General features: G+C 46.1%; 2 protein-coding genes across 3 annotated transcripts; one reads left to right on the top strand and one right to left on the bottom strand.

Moving 5' to 3' along the window:
- Positions 1-634: 634 nt before the first annotated feature.
- LOC125544697 lies at positions 635-4,973 on the top strand. The gene is made up of 7 exons (XM_048708441.1): positions 635-1,368; positions 1,665-1,904; positions 2,071-2,160; positions 2,725-2,874; positions 3,391-3,515; positions 4,273-4,402; positions 4,513-4,973. The coding sequence occupies exons 1-7, from the start codon at positions 781-783 to the stop codon at positions 4,636-4,638; spliced, it is 1,449 nt and encodes a 482-aa protein (XP_048564398.1). The 5' UTR covers positions 635-780; the 3' UTR covers positions 4,639-4,973.
- Positions 4,974-11,650: 6,677 nt separating this feature from the next.
- On the bottom strand, positions 11,651-13,494 carry LOC125548586 (F-box/FBD/LRR-repeat protein At1g13570-like). Of its 2 annotated transcripts, none has more exons than XM_048712157.1 (3): positions 12,559-13,494; positions 12,310-12,465; positions 11,651-12,166 (listed from the first exon to the last, which is right to left on the bottom strand). In XM_048712157.1, the coding sequence occupies exons 1-3, from the start codon at positions 13,369-13,371 to the stop codon at positions 11,927-11,929; spliced, it is 1,209 nt and encodes a 402-aa protein (XP_048568114.1). In that variant the 5' UTR covers positions 13,372-13,494; the 3' UTR covers positions 11,651-11,926. The 2 variants fall into 2 exon arrangements, with proteins under 2 accessions (XP_048568114.1, XP_048568113.1); XM_048712156.1 differs by having other exon boundaries at positions 11,651-12,170; positions 12,559-13,492.
- Between the last annotated feature and the right edge of the window lie 1,097 nt (positions 13,495-14,591).

The raw sequence follows: 14,591 nt of genomic DNA, 5'->3' as shown, positions 1-14,591 counted from the left end.
AAAGGTGTTCAATTCCGGCAAGGTGTATGAGTTTAAGGGTTTTTTCAGACTTCACCCAATCCGGGGAGACAACGAGAGCGCGCCCTCCTAACCCAGGAGAGACAACGCGCGTGCATGCGTGCACCGCACGGCACGCGGGGGGACAGCACCAACATTTCTGCCCAAGCCCGGTCCGGTGGCATTCTATTCCGAACCCAACACGCTAGCCCAGCCGCAACCCAGCCAAACCAAACAAAAAAACCGACCGAATCCCCCCAGCAGATTGCTGTTATCCACGGTTTTTCCCCCCCCTCTCACAACAACAGAGGTGAAAGTGAAACGGGTTTATATATATAAAAAAAAGAGAGAGGTGAAAGTGAAACGGAGCGGCGAATAAGCAGGAGCAGGTCGGCGTGCGCGCCCCGGCGTTGGTTTGGCTGTCGCGGGGCGCCGGCCGTTCTTATCCACTCCGGCGCGGTGAGCCGAAGCGGCGTCGGGGCCACGCGGCCGAATCGGTGCCAGTGACCCCTCGCGCCCGTGGATCCACGTCGACCAGGTCAAGCCCCATTATCCCCTCCCCCCTCCCCGTCCCCCCACCCTCACCACTAGCCCGACTATTATTATCAACGCGTCGGCGTCGCCCGCCCGCCCGCCTCTCCCTCCCCCTCCCCCTCCTCCTCCTCCACCTTTCCCCATTCGACTCCCCCCTCCACCCGCCCCGCCTCCGCCCTCGCCGCTCCGATTCCATCACCCCCTTCGACCGCGCCCGGAATCTGCGCTCCGAGGGGATCCCCCCGAGGCATGGAGATCTCCTTCGAGGCGTGGGAGGGGGTGCAGCGGCACGGCCAGGACATCGCCGACCGCCTCGCGCAGGGCTTCACGGGCCTGCTGCAGGCGCCGCCGCAGTTCCCGTGGCCGCCCGTCTCGCACAAGCTCATGCCCTTCGAGATCGACCTCCCCGTCGTGCCCTTCGGCGCCGCGCGGGGGGCCGCCGCCGCCGGCGGGAAGGACTTCTTCCCCACCGCCGCCGTCGCCTCCGTCATCGACATCGGCGGCAGGCTCGGCCAGGCCGGCGTCGAGATCGGCACGTCCGTCGGCGGGGCCGTGCAGCACGCCGTGCGCCAGCTGCCCGTGCCCTTCCGGGGCGCCCAGATCCGCCGCCGCAAGCTGCACCCGCCCCCTTCTGCGGACGGGGCCGTCGGCCTCCTCTCCTCGGAGAGGGCCGTCGATAGATGCCCTCTCGAGGCGGCCGCCGCCGCTGCGGCCGCGGCCACTGGAAGCGCTGCCGCGTCGACTGTCAGTGGTGTTAGAAGCGGGGACGACCTCGATGAAGACGATAACGGATATGGCTGCGAAATCGGAACCCTCGGAAACTTTAAGAAGTCCAAGGTACGATTCAACTGCTTCCTACTCCTAGTTCTATTGTGGGTTTCAGTATGTTTGCATCTCACAGCCTTAATACAGGCTTTACTCCCATTGAAAGTACTAAAATCTTAGAATCATCACAATCTTATTATCCCTGAAGTGTCTAGAATATGTAAGCTAAACCTTAGAATTTTGATGGACTTGAATTGTTGGTATTATGTGAATCTTATTATTATTATCCCTCTGCTTGTTTAGACCCAAGCCGTCTTTGCAGGCATGCCATGACATAATACTTTGCTCTTCTCTTGATGAACGTTCAGGGTACCGTAAATATGTCAGCGACATACAACACCAGGAACAATGATATTGAGAGTTCTGTTGTTGCACGTGGAGACCTGTGGAGGCTAGAGGCATCACGCAGCGGTTCAACTTCTGGAAACGATACTTCGCCCCTTTACCTTGTTCAGTTGGGGCCTTTGCTATTTGTTCGTGACTCAACACTCCTATTGCCTGTTCATCTGTCAAAGCAACATCTGCTGTGGTATGGCTATGATCGCAAGGTACATATCCTTTATGTCGCCTTCTCCCAATATGTTAAACCCATTCATTCATTATTTGGTACATGCTTTTGTTTTATGGAAATTCATGTTCTCTTCGTTTTCTTATATGCTACACCGTATTATATATCCTGGATCTTTTACTGAAAAGTGGTTGTTTCATATGCAGAATGGAGTGCATTCCCTCTGCCCAGCTATTTGGTCGAAACAGAGAAGATGGCTGATGATGTCGATGATGTGTCTTAACCCAGTAGCTTGCGTAAGTATGAGCATGTTTTTTTATTAAAGTTTCTGTGTACTACAGTTATTCTCATGTGCTGTGATGTGTTGAGTTGGAAATCGGCACTGTTTGGGGCTTTGGGCTTTCCGATGTGCTTTCTTTGCATTATAGTAGCAGGATGAATCATATGTGCTGCCATAGTTCTTTGGTTAGTGGATATTGCACATCTTGTTATTTGCTAGAAAAGCCTGTCCAGTTGATTTCTTTGGATCTTTATTCCGTCTGATAACCAGTGAGTAATAGTTCTGTTCTGCACAACTAGTGTGCCAGCATTTTTCACTGGCCAGTAGAATTGGTGAGGAGTCTTGCATTCTACTCCCTCCGTTCGGAATTACTTGTCTCGGATATGGATGTATCTAGAACTAAATACGTCTAGATACATCCATTTCTGCGACAAGTAATTCCGAACGGAGGGAGTATAAAATATCTACGCCATTCACAATGCTAACCATGCTTTTAAAATTATTAACAGGCTAACTTAGTTGGGATATTTATTGTTATAAGTTGGTTTTTATCTAATAGAATGACATCTTTTTGTTACAGTCCTTCATGGATCTACAGTTCCCTAATGGGCAAGTAACGTATGTTGCTGGAGAAGGGATAACAGCGAGTGGTTTTGTTCCGTTGTTTGGTGGGTTGCTTCAAGCTCACGGGAAATTCCCAGGAGAAACAAGAATGAGCTTCTCTTGCAAGGTTAGTGTTTCCTTAGTTCCCGTAAGGTCATTTGTATCATCAAAATGTACTGTTTTCTGTAAGTCAATGCCAATGGGTTGTGAGCTTCTCCTTGAAGATTGCATTTCTGCTGCCATTTCTGAAAATAAAATTCTGCTAGTCATATGTAGAGCAAAGTTATAAGTTCTAAGCATTTGACCAGTGCCTGATTGGAATTCTGCTCTAATAATTAATTGATAATACAGTGATTTGTTTGCAAAAACACTATCCATGTCAGATGTGGTCTGGTGACATTTTATCATACAGGGAGCTGCACATAAATTTGCACATTACCGTATTTGTCCTATCTTTCATTTCTTGTGACACAAGAACAAATATTTATGATCTATTCTGTTACAGTGATCTTTTCATGTTCTTAAGAACCAAAGTGACTTCTCTCTTAATTCTCTTGCACTGCATTTTTTCAATATTAGTTAGCACAAGTTTTACCTTTGTTAACCTTCAACCTTACTCTTATTTTTTTCTTCCTTATTCAAGAACAAGCGAGGCACAAGGTTCACTCCTATGTTTCAATGGCCTGACAAATCTCTTTCACTTGGAGTTACTCAAGCCTTGGCATATAAGAGATCTGGTCTTATGGTGAGGCCCAGCATACAAGTCAGGTAATTCACTGAAAGCATTTGGATAATTGTGGGGCCTTCTGTTGTTACATCTTGCCCTATATTATATGGTCAAATGAGTTAGAATGTGAATGACAATTGTTTTGTGATGTTTGCTACTATCTTAGATGTGTTGATATGATGCTAAAAGCACGCTTCATTGCAGCTTTTTTCTTTGATGCAGCATTGCATTCCTTTTTGATAAATGAATTGCTAGGATAGATCAGAATCTTCCATTGCTAATGATCAAAGTTTTGAACTTCTGATAGACCAGAATCTTCTATTGTTATTTTTCTCACTACATAGAATAATTATGTGCTGCTTCTTTTTTGTATGCATTAATCTTGTGGAACATGAGAAATTCTTTCGATGCTGGATGGTATCGGCTTTAAGGGATTTTGTTAAATGTTTGCTTTTGCATGGCTGGCTCATTTTAGTACTCCCTTCGTCCGGAATTACTTGTGGCATAAATGGATGTATCTAGAATTAAAATACATCTAAATACATTCATTTCTCTGACAAGTATTTCCGGACGGAGGGAGTACTAAAACTACGGGCCTCTGGGTGGACAGTGCTGTTTTTCTTAACGTTTACCCTCGAGTGACCAAGAGACTGCTAAGCAGATGCCATTGATCAACTTACATCCTCTTGTGTTATTAGACTAAAATTAAGTCCTCTGTGCTGGGGGGTTAGTTTAGTTTTGCTCATCCTTGTATTTTTGTTTTTGTTTTAACACTCTTCATGGCATTCTACTCTACAGTGTATGCCCTACATTTGGAGGAAGTGATCCTGGGGTACGTGCAGAGGTCATCCATTCATTAAAGGAGGAACTAAATGTGATGTGTGGTTTATCCTGCTCAAGAAATCCATCAGCTTTTACTGCTCTTTCTGTAAGTTTTCCTCATTGAAACAAGGCATCTGCTCGATTCTTTTCTAATACCACAGTTTGGTTGTAGCTTCGATTATACATTCGCTCTAACTGTACACCTATATATGGCAGATTGGGCGGTCAAAGTGGAACGGTCAAGTGGGCAGTTCTGGAGTAGTAGTCACGTTGGAAACACCTCTAAATAACATTGGAAGGCCATCTTTATCTGTGCAATTAAATGGCGGTTTCGAGATTTGAAGTCCTGCGCAGGAGTTGTACATACCCATTGTACATAACACCACCACTAATCTTGATGTTCCACCCCTGCTGGGATAGCGCATCGGCCCGTTACATGTATGCGGAAGTGAGATGCAGCTTGTTCTTGTGTCCATAGTGTCTTGACTTAGCAAATCAACCGGTCTATTACATATGTAAGGACCCGAAGAGACTGGTGAAGTAATCACGAGTTCAAGCACTTCCTAAGGGAAGTAGAGATAAAATAAGCTCAAGCCTAGTTCGCCGTTTGTAAGGTGGCAAAAGAAATGCTTGTGGACTGCATATGTGTCATGCAAAGAAGATTGGCAAATTGGATAGTTGTTGGTGCTGGATTGTCTGCCAATTTTGTGACTTACGCTGGATTTTTGTCTCCACCGCTGTTGATTGGTGCTTATTTTGTGACAAAGGTGAACTTGGGTGGATGAATTGGCGTGCTTGTTTTTCTCCCTGCACTCTTGTATTCCTCTACATGTAACCCTAACTAAAGAATTGGAGTACTTTGGTGGAACTGTCAAATCTATTCTGCCTTGCCTAGTTGTATGCCGTCTGACTGTCGGATATTGAACTTTGAGAACTCAAGTCTCTTGCACTAAAATTAGAGGGTTGAACACAACGTAATCCGTCAACTTAACAAGTTGGATGTGGTGCCAGCTACAAGGTGTTCTACATGACTTGATGGCTTTCCTGCTGCATACTTTGCACCATATGCAATGTGCTGAAATATTACTAGCCCGTTTACAAGGTTTTTTTTTACGTAAAGGCCTTCATGGCTAGCTTTATTAACCTCAAATAGTGCTTACATTGTCTATTAAAAATTTAGCAATAGTAACCGGAGGTGCATCCACCCATAAAGAAGGGGTGTTTGCACGCCCCCATTCAGCTAGCTCATGAGTAACTACATTTGATTCTCTGTTACAGTGCTTAATACTAATCTTTCAGAACCCTCGTAATAACTCTCCGCAATCATCTAAAACTGAAGCCGTCATCATAGAATGTCCCTCATTCAGATGTATAGCATCGACCACAACAGAATTATCCATCCTCACCAAGACATTATTGCACCCCATACTCTGAAGTAACTTTAAACCTTCAAGTAGTGCCGCCGCTTCCGCAGAGACGACATCTGCCACATGCTCAAGGCGAGAAGTAGAAGCAACAATGAAATTACCTCTATGGGCTCTAACTATCGCCCCACATGATCCTGTATGCAGATCCTCAATAAAAGACGCATCAACGTTTAGAATTTGTTGCGCTGCGAAGACAATGGGCCATGTGTTCCGTCTAGGTGCAGTAGTTTGTTTCACTGCCACTTGTGTGAAGTTAAGAGCCAATGCATGGATGGCTAGCGCAGATCGCAACAACGTCTGCACTTCCTCCCTTCTGACCTGCTGTCTACGCTGCCATCATACGAACCAGCTCGATGTAGCTATCAACTCTGGAAGCTCTATCGAGTCATCATAATTGTGTTGCGTCGATTGATCACATAAGAGAAATTCCGGCACGCCGGAACCCAAGCGATCAACAAGCGACGCATCATGTATGACCCTCTCAATCCCAAGGGCAGCCCATACTGCCTTTGCTCTCACGCAGTTAAATAAAGCATGCTTGATATCTTCTGCTCCTGCTTTGTAAATTGGGCATTGAGAAATACTGCCAATGTGACGGTTTGCAAGAACACAAAAACAAGGAATATCATTATGTAGACATCTCCATAGGAAGATCTTATTTTTTCCAAGCAATCTTAGACTCCAAATTTTCCTCCATACCGGGTGTGGCTGGGAACCACCATGGCGACTCAGACTAGTGCTATCATTGTATGTATCCTTCCGTTCTATGTAGTAGGCTGACCGTACTGAGAAAATCCCGCTTTTTGTAAGGTGCCATGCAACATAATCCTCCATTACCTGATGGTGTAGTGGAACCTGCAGAATACGCTCTGCATCAATATGCCAAAAGTTGTCGCGGATAAGTTGTTCATCCCACTCCCCCGTAACTGGGTTTATAAGATCATTCACTCTTGACAATAGTTGATTACCCCTTATTGTCACCACTTTCCTTGATGCACTGCTTGGGATCCAACAATCACTCAAAATATCTATTTTTGCACCATCTCCTACTCTCCAAATGCATCCCTTCTTGAAGGTTTGGATCCCTGCCGTTATACTCCGCCATACATACGATGACCCTTTTTTTAATTCATAGTTAAGAATATGTAATATCTAGCTCTCAACACTCTAGGACACAATAATTCATTGTTCTCAATCAACCTCCAACACTGTTTTGCCAGCATCGCCAAATTGAAACTGTGAACGTCACGAAAACCCATACCTCCTTGCTCCTTCGGTACACACATTTTCCACCATGCAAACCAATGCATCCTACGTTGGTCATCCTCGTCACCTCACCAATACTGCGACATTGCATCAATGATCCCCTTACAAATTTTCTTCGGGAATTTAAACACACTCATCGCGTACGTAGGGATGGCTTGGGCCACCGCTTTCAATAAGGCGTCCTTACCTCCAAAGGAGAGGGTTCTCTCTTTCCATCCATTTACCAATTTCTGGATCCTCTCTATTAAGTGTTTGAAACAATTAACCCGGTCAACACCAATCATAGAGGGGAGCCCCAAATATTTATCCGACAGTGATTCCTTCATAATATTCAGTATTTGACATATCTCAGCTTTAACCTCCACATCCGTATTGGGACTAAAAAAATAGAGCATTTGGCCTCGCTTACCAATTGTCCGGAAGCCGAACAATACTCATCCAATATCGTTCTCAAAGTCTAGGCATTTAACTCGTCTGCTTTCATCAATATAAGTGAATCATCAACAAACAATAAATGAGAAATTCCGGGAGAGTCACGACAGACCTGAACACCATTCAAATTACCAGCCGCCTCCTCATAGGTAACGAGCGCAGATAGGCCTTCGACACAAAGCAAAAATAGATAGGGAGACAGGGGATCCCCCTGCCTAAGACCTCTTGTTGGGGAGAACGGTAAAGTTTCATTAGAATTAAGCCGTACTTTGTATTCAACAGAAGTGACGCACGCCATGACCAGCCAAATCCATCTATGACCAAAACCAAGCTTCCCCAAGATTGCTTTCAAAAAGACCCATTCAACTCTGTCGTACGCCTTGTGCATATCCAGTTTTACCGCACATGTGCCCACTTTTTCTGTCTTTTTTTTTCATTGTGTGTAAACACTCATAAGCAACAATAACATTATCAGTGATAATCTGACCGGGGACAAAGGCACTCCGCATCTCACTAATTATATCAGGCAATAACAGTTTCAGTCTTGCTGCCAACATTTTAGATATTACCTTATAGACAACATTGCAAAGACTTATTGGTCGAAACCGGGTTACCTTCTTTGGATTGTCAACTTTGGGTATAAGAACGATAGTGGTCTAGTGGTCTGATTCCATCCCTCCGGTATTACACCACTGTTTACTGCCTGAAGCACTTCCCTTATCAAGTCCTCACCTAGGATAGGCCAGAACTTTTTATAGAAAATGGCATGTAGCCCATCCGGCCCCGGGGCCTTTAAGTCACCAATGCTAAAAAGAGCATTCTTCACTTCCTCCGCTGTGTAAGGTGCTAAAAGAGTTTCATTCATGTAATCCTGTTACACAATGTTTCACTTTATTCAAGACTCTGTCGTCAGGTAAACCAACTTCTGAAGAAAAAAGATGCTGGAAGTAATTTAAGATTAAACTTCTCATAGACTCATTATCTTCTAGCCATGTACCGTTATCATTCATAAGCCATCGGATATGATTTCTTTTTTTCCGTGCAGTGGCGAAATTATTGAAAAAATTGGTATTGCGATCTCCAAATTTCAGCCAGTTTGCACGGCTTCGTTGAACCCAATAAAATTCCTCCTTTTCTAGGTTTTCCTCGATCTCAATTACAAGATTCTTTGCTGGCTCGCCGACTCGTCAGTGAGAGGGCCCAACCGCAAATTTTCCAGCTCCGCCTTCAAATCTTTAAGACGTTTGTGAGGCGCCTTAAGGATCTCTCTGTCCCATATATGCATTTCAGCATGCACTGCCGCGGTACGGTCTGCCAATGATAACGGTTACAAGTTACTACTCCCTCTGTTACAAATATAAGATGATCTAACTTTCCCTAAATCGGATGTATACAAACATGTTTTACTGTGTTTGTTTACTCATTTCAGTTTGTATGTAGTTCATACTAAATATCCAAAACTATCTTATATTTGTGAGCGGAGAGGGTACTATTTTACACGATTACAAGGATAAGAGCATCCATTCACACAAAAAAAGGAGGATAAGAGCATATGCATCCTTAGTGACAGCCTGCTTCGGAGCCGCTGCATCTGTGCCCTAAGATCATTCTTTGACACCCCCTTTGCGCCTTAGCATGGAGAGGGTGAACTATGTTCACCAAACTCCCAGCTCCTGCTATCGGCATAAGCCCTTAGTCATTTAATAGTAAAGCAAATTCCCACCTCCTGCACGGTCCCTAGGTCATTTTTAATGGTGAAGCCCCATCCGCCAGCCCAAAAGCTCCATGTTTTTTTGATAGCGCTCCAGACCTGTTTTTTTTCCTCAAAAATCACTTGGAGGAGGAGTCCAGACCTGTTTTTTTTTGTTCTCTTTTAGATAGCGCTCCATGTATTCAGAAAATGCAGTTTTTTTGAGAATCTTCAGAAAATGCAGCTAAACTGAACACACAACCTCATCAGGTGATGTGATTTTATCTCCCAGTTTGGCCTTATTTCGTTCATGCCATCAAATCCTCTTTCAGCTGCATGATTTCTTACATCATGGAGGAAACATTTCGTATTTCGTAGTCATACCATTATCTTCCTGTTTGTAAAATCGGGCATTTAACTAGTTTCAGCCCACAATCTACCAGTAGCGTTGCCCTCCATATGGCTCTTTCAGATTTACATTTCAGAAAACGATCTATCAATTAGACCACTTAAAGTGACGAGGTTCTTACCCTCTCGGGAGGTGGCTCTTCTAGTGATGTCCCTTGGCACAAATAAACTTACATTATTTGTTTGCGAAGATTTGCGCTGAAAGGACTTGAGTACATAGAGAGTAAGAGTTATGTGTACTTTTTCGTGCCTCGCTTGCCAACATGGCTAGACTGGAAATTTGGAAGAGTACAAGTCTCTAAAACCCAGTCATCCATCTTTCTTTGGTCTTGTTGGTTTCTCCAATCCGATCCAATGGACCTTGTTCTCTTTATCAATTTGACTGACTCCACTAGCATCTTCCGATCATTGAACTGATAGCATCACAAAGTGATTTGGTGAGATCAAAGCAGGCCATGGCCCATGGCATATAAAGGGATGGCTTATGTCGCTGCCTTTATGTTTTAATCCTTTTTCCAGCCTCTGATGAGAATCTCTCGCTAAAGTTTGGCCGCAGTTTTTTGCGTTTGCTCCTAGCAGTAGCAGGAGCAAGCCATCGGCAAAGAGAAGATGGCTTACGCTCGGGGCTGCATTGCAGATTTTGGTTCCTTTCAGCCTACCGCGATTTTTAGGATTTTGCAACATAGCCGAAAATCCTTGAGAGAGGAGATATGCGTGTCATATGAGGCGTAACCTCTTGCGATGATAATAACTCTGCGACGTTATTAACCTGAGTTAGAAGTGCGTCCCGTAACTCCCTATGAAGTAATAATAAGCTAAGTTTCAGTTCTTGCATTAACGAGTAGTTCTAAGCGCTCGAAGTAAAACCGAGAGTTGTAACTGGCTGTCACCCTTGGCCATATATAAGCAACGGAAGCTTCACACATCACCTGAACCGTGGTGCAAGTGAAAGGCAGAGCCCTTCTCTTCAGCGTCGGACGCAGCGATGGAGACCGCTCCCTCCACTTTGGTGTCCCTTCTCCTCGTCCTCTTCCTCCTCTCCTCACCCTCCGCCATGGCCAGGCCAGTCGTGGACGTGCTCACCCCCGACGTCCTCCTCGCCTCACCCGCCGCCGCGCCCTCGGCCTTGGCCCCCGGCCCCGACGTGCACGCCTCCGACTACAACGTGTACATAGTCTTTGTCAGCCGCGCTGGTTACGTCGACTCCGTGGACTACGACGTCCGGCTGCTCGCCTCCGTCGTCGGAAGGTTGGTTGTGAGTTGTGTGGCAAGCAACATTTCCGCGTCCACAGCGCACAGCATCCGTCCTTCTCTTAGGTGATCGATGACATTTTTGATGTTTCTGCAGCACGGAGGAGGCAAAGAAGGCCATGATCTACCACTATAGCGGTCTCGGGTTCGCGGCGAGGCTCACATGTGATCAAGCGGACCAGTTAGCAGGTGAGCGCGGCTGATTATCCACCAATTTCTTCCGTTAGATGCATTCAGAGAGCTGGTGTCGGTTTTGCATTTGGCTCAGCTTTTTTGCTTGGCTTGTGCAGGGAAGGAGGGCATTGCAACCTTCAAGGACAAGACGTACTATGTGGACAACGACGGTCGCTTGCCTCGATTCTTTGAAGAGAATGTCTGAAGATCAAATGTTTACCCAACTGCTATCACTACGACCTGAAACATGTCACTATGAAGTCCTGGGCGATTTGTTGCACCAACTGTTAAGTTTGTACTGTACCCTGAAAAAGAAAACGCTTGCAAGTTCACAGCAAATAGTACATGGGAAATAATGAATAAAGCACCACCGGATGTGACAAATGATTCAGAAAGTTCTACTTCATGTCTAAGCTTATGATATCTGAGGGCCCTGTTATACAATTTTATGCAGATTTTCGGTAGCCCAGGTGATCTGATTTGTTTGAACCACAGTCAATTTTTCAGCAATTTCCTCTGATTCATGCTCAGTCGAGCCTAGAGCTAGCGAGAGGCGGCGATGGCAGACGGCAGAGCTATGGTGGGTTGAGCTTGAAGAAAGCGACGAGCCAAATTGACCGCACCCTTAGAAAATATACCAGGCAACTGCGCTATAGGCAATCCTAAATTTTAAGTTAGACAACTCCCTATGCTTCAGCCACAATAATTTGACAACTAGAAACACAGTCTATCTTGAATTCTCAATTTTCACAATAAAGTCGCTATAAGAAAACCACAATAAAAAATGTAACTTAAGTGTGCCAACTCTATGCAGATAACAGACTCCTTTATTAAAGCTTATACATGTCACGATAATAACCCCTCTGGTACGACTCGTTATGACTGAACTCATGATGGTTGACCACCAGCTGACTCTTGAAGAAGAGGAAACGAGCATCTCTCGCGGCCCGGCTGTCGAGGCACAAGAGCTCCTGCTGCTTCCTCACCCATTCTTCAGTAGGAGCCCTGCCATAATCCTCTCTTGAAGTATCGTCCATGCAGTGGAACTCCATGGTCTTGAGGAACCTGCTCCTCCCATGAAGGAACTTGGCCATGTCCCTCTGCCACTCCTGCCCTCGGTAAACTTCGAACACCACCTTCTCGAGGTGGTTGTCCATGCAAGGAACGGATGACAGGACGTCCCATGACCCCGGGGAGCCGTCTCGAGCCTCGGACCAAGAGTCTGACTGTTACAAAAATTTCAATCAGGAATAGGATCCACCAATGCAAATTTGGGCAAACATGCGCGGTCCATCATTGCAAGGGACAACATGGAGTAGATGATATCTGATATAAACAATTCAGTGACCAATCAGAACAATTTACCTTGATGTAGATCGTCTCCAAGCAAGGGAACACCTTGAGCAGCTGCATAACCCAGTTGATGTAATGTTCGTTGATGTGCCCGTCCGGCGTGTGCATCAGGTCGACGGCTAGAGTCTTGAGGCTTGGCATAATGGTCTCAGCATGAATGTTCTTTTCCTGGATTTGCATCAATTAGAATGGTCAATTAAGTATTTACAGGAAGCGATTGCAAGGTCAATCTCTGGTTGCTTCATTAGTAATTAAGCTTACCCTGAACTTGGTGAACTTGGTGTTTCCAAACTCAATATCGTTATTCATGCCGAGGTAGCCCAAGAACTCCAGCTTTGGAGCGTGCGCGATCTTGATTATGACCGATCTGCTGTTCAGGTAGTAGCCGAGCACCTGCTCCAGGTCGGGAGCGTCGTCAATGAAGAGCTCCTTGAAGTCGCCACTGGTGTTCAGGACCTTGAGACTCCGAGACCGAATATGGAGGCGGTCGCACTTGCTGATGGAAGTGATCTTCAGGCGCTCCAGCGCCCTGCAGTTCGAGAGCAGGGAGTTCAGCGAGTCCTCGGAGATCTTGACGTCGGACAGGTCGATCTTGGCGAGGACGGCGAGGGATGCGGCGGCCTCGGTGGCGTCAGGGAAGGTGCCGTTAATCACCTTGAGGCGCTTCAGGGATGCGCAGGCGAAGAGGGATTCCGGGACCTTCTGCTGCCGCTTCTCGTTGAAGTAGAGGACGAGTTTTTCGATGCCGCGGTTGGCCAGATCCCGGAGCCAGCCGTCGACGGCGTCCTCGTCCTGGCGGCGGAAGGAGAGCCTGTACGTGCTGAATGAGCGCACGGGCTCGGTGGGGTGGGCGGCGAGGATGGAGGTGACGGCGTCGACGGCCCTGTCGCGGCGAATACTGCCGGCCTTGAAATCGAGGAGGGTGGATGGGAAGAGGCGGCGCCAGCGAGAGCTGAGGATTGAACACCTCGCCGCTTCGTCCATGTCGAGGCGGGAGAGGATGGTCACCAGGATGATGTCCGGGAGATCACTGAGGCGGTCGAGGAGGAGGTCGTCCCCGACGGCGGCCGCCATCTCCGGTGAATTTGTGCGATCCAAGTTTTTTTTTTTGAGACAAGTGCGATCCTAGGTATTGCTGCGCCGGTGCGGCTGTGGATCGACTAGGGAGTTTGGGTTTTGAGGCTGACCTTACTGGACTCTGCAGTCACCCAACTATCTTTATATCATATGTCTATGTGGCTCATGAATAAAATTTTCATTGAGCGCTTAGACAAATACAGAAGAAAGTTTTTCTGGCAAGGCTGCAATAAAAAGAGGAGGTACCATCTGGTTAGATGGGATAGGATCTGCAGATCCAGAGATAAGGGTGGCCTGGGTGTAAAGGATTTACACAAGCAGAATGTTAGTTTGATGGTCAAATGATGGTGGAAACTAGAGACCCAAACGGGTATGTGGCAAGATATTGTTCGGGCGCGTTACCTGACTAATAAATCTGTGGCGTCGGTAAAGCCCAGATTTTCTGATTCCCCCTGTTGGAAAGCCCTGCTTAAAGTCAAAGATATCTATTTGGTAGGTAGGAAAATTCATTTGGAATCTGGTGACCTTGTTAGAGTCTGGAAAGATCCCATAAACGGGTTGAGTCCTTTTCAGACCCTCTACCCTTCGCTGTTTGAGATCTGCAATAATCAGGATTGCACTATTGATAGTTTCAAGTTTGTGGACGTCCACTCTTTCTTTAGAAGAAGACTCACCCCTGAATTATCTCGTCAATGGGAGGAAATAAACAAAATGATCAATAATATCCAGTTGAGTCAGGGTGTGGACCGGGTCTACTGGGGGCTTAATAGCAATGGCAAATTCTCCACTAAATCTGTGTATAAATGGCTTGAAAACCCTCTTAGTGGTTGCCATTATAGATGGATTTGGAGAGCTAAGTCCCTCTCAAAATCAAAATCTTCATGTGGCAACTGTCCCAGGACGCTGTGCTCACTAGACAAGTTATGAGAACGAGGAAATGGACTGGGAATCCCACATGCTCTTTCTGTAATGAGTTGGAAAACTCCCAACATCTGTTTTTTACTTGCCCTGTTGCTAAAGTGATCTGGAGATGCGTTGGGATGGTTCTGGGTACTGAGATGTGCCCGAATAGCTACTGGCAATATTTTGCTTGGTGTCACACTTTTCTTCCTGATGGACAAAAGTACTATACGGTGGGCTTGGCTGCTGCTTGCTGGGCCATTTGGCTAGCTCGAATCGAGCTACATTTGAATTTTTTTTATCAAAACGCCTTTTGA

This window comes from Triticum urartu, chromosome 3, assembly GCF_003073215.2.
Source record: "Triticum urartu cultivar G1812 chromosome 3, Tu2.1, whole genome shotgun sequence".
In the NCBI taxonomy this organism is placed as follows: domain Eukaryota; kingdom Viridiplantae; phylum Streptophyta; class Magnoliopsida; order Poales; family Poaceae; genus Triticum; species Triticum urartu.
Note: the sequence above shows the minus strand (reverse complement) of the source record. Positions and strands in the feature narration are given on the sequence as shown.

What these genes read in the sequence shown, in the direction of transcription:
- LOC125544697 (XM_048708441.1), top strand. Translation starts at nt 781, where the DNA reads ATGGAGATCTCCTTCGAGGCGTGGGAGGGGGTGCAGCGGCACGGCCAG. An exon ending in GAAACTTTAAGAAGTCCAAG is followed by an intron (nt 1,369 to 1,664) that starts GTACGATTCAAC and finishes ATGAACGTTCAG; the next exon opens with GGTACCGTAAATATGTCAGC. An exon ending in GAATGAGCTTCTCTTGCAAG is followed by an intron (nt 2,875 to 3,390) that starts GTTAGTGTTTCC and finishes TCCTTATTCAAG; the next exon opens with AACAAGCGAGGCACAAGGTT.
- LOC125548586 (XM_048712156.1), bottom strand. Translation starts at nt 13,371, where the DNA reads ATGGCGGCCGCCGTCGGGGACGACCTCCTCCTCGACCGCCTCAGTGAT. An exon ending in CCAAGTTCACCAAGTTCAGG is followed by an intron (nt 12,466 to 12,558) that starts GTAAGCTTAATT and finishes ATGCAAATCCAG; the next exon opens with GAAAAGAACATTCATGCTGA. An exon ending in TGGAGACGATCTACATCAAG is followed by an intron (nt 12,171 to 12,309) that starts GTAAATTGTTCT and finishes TTTTTGTAACAG; the next exon opens with TCAGACTCTTGGTCCGAGGC.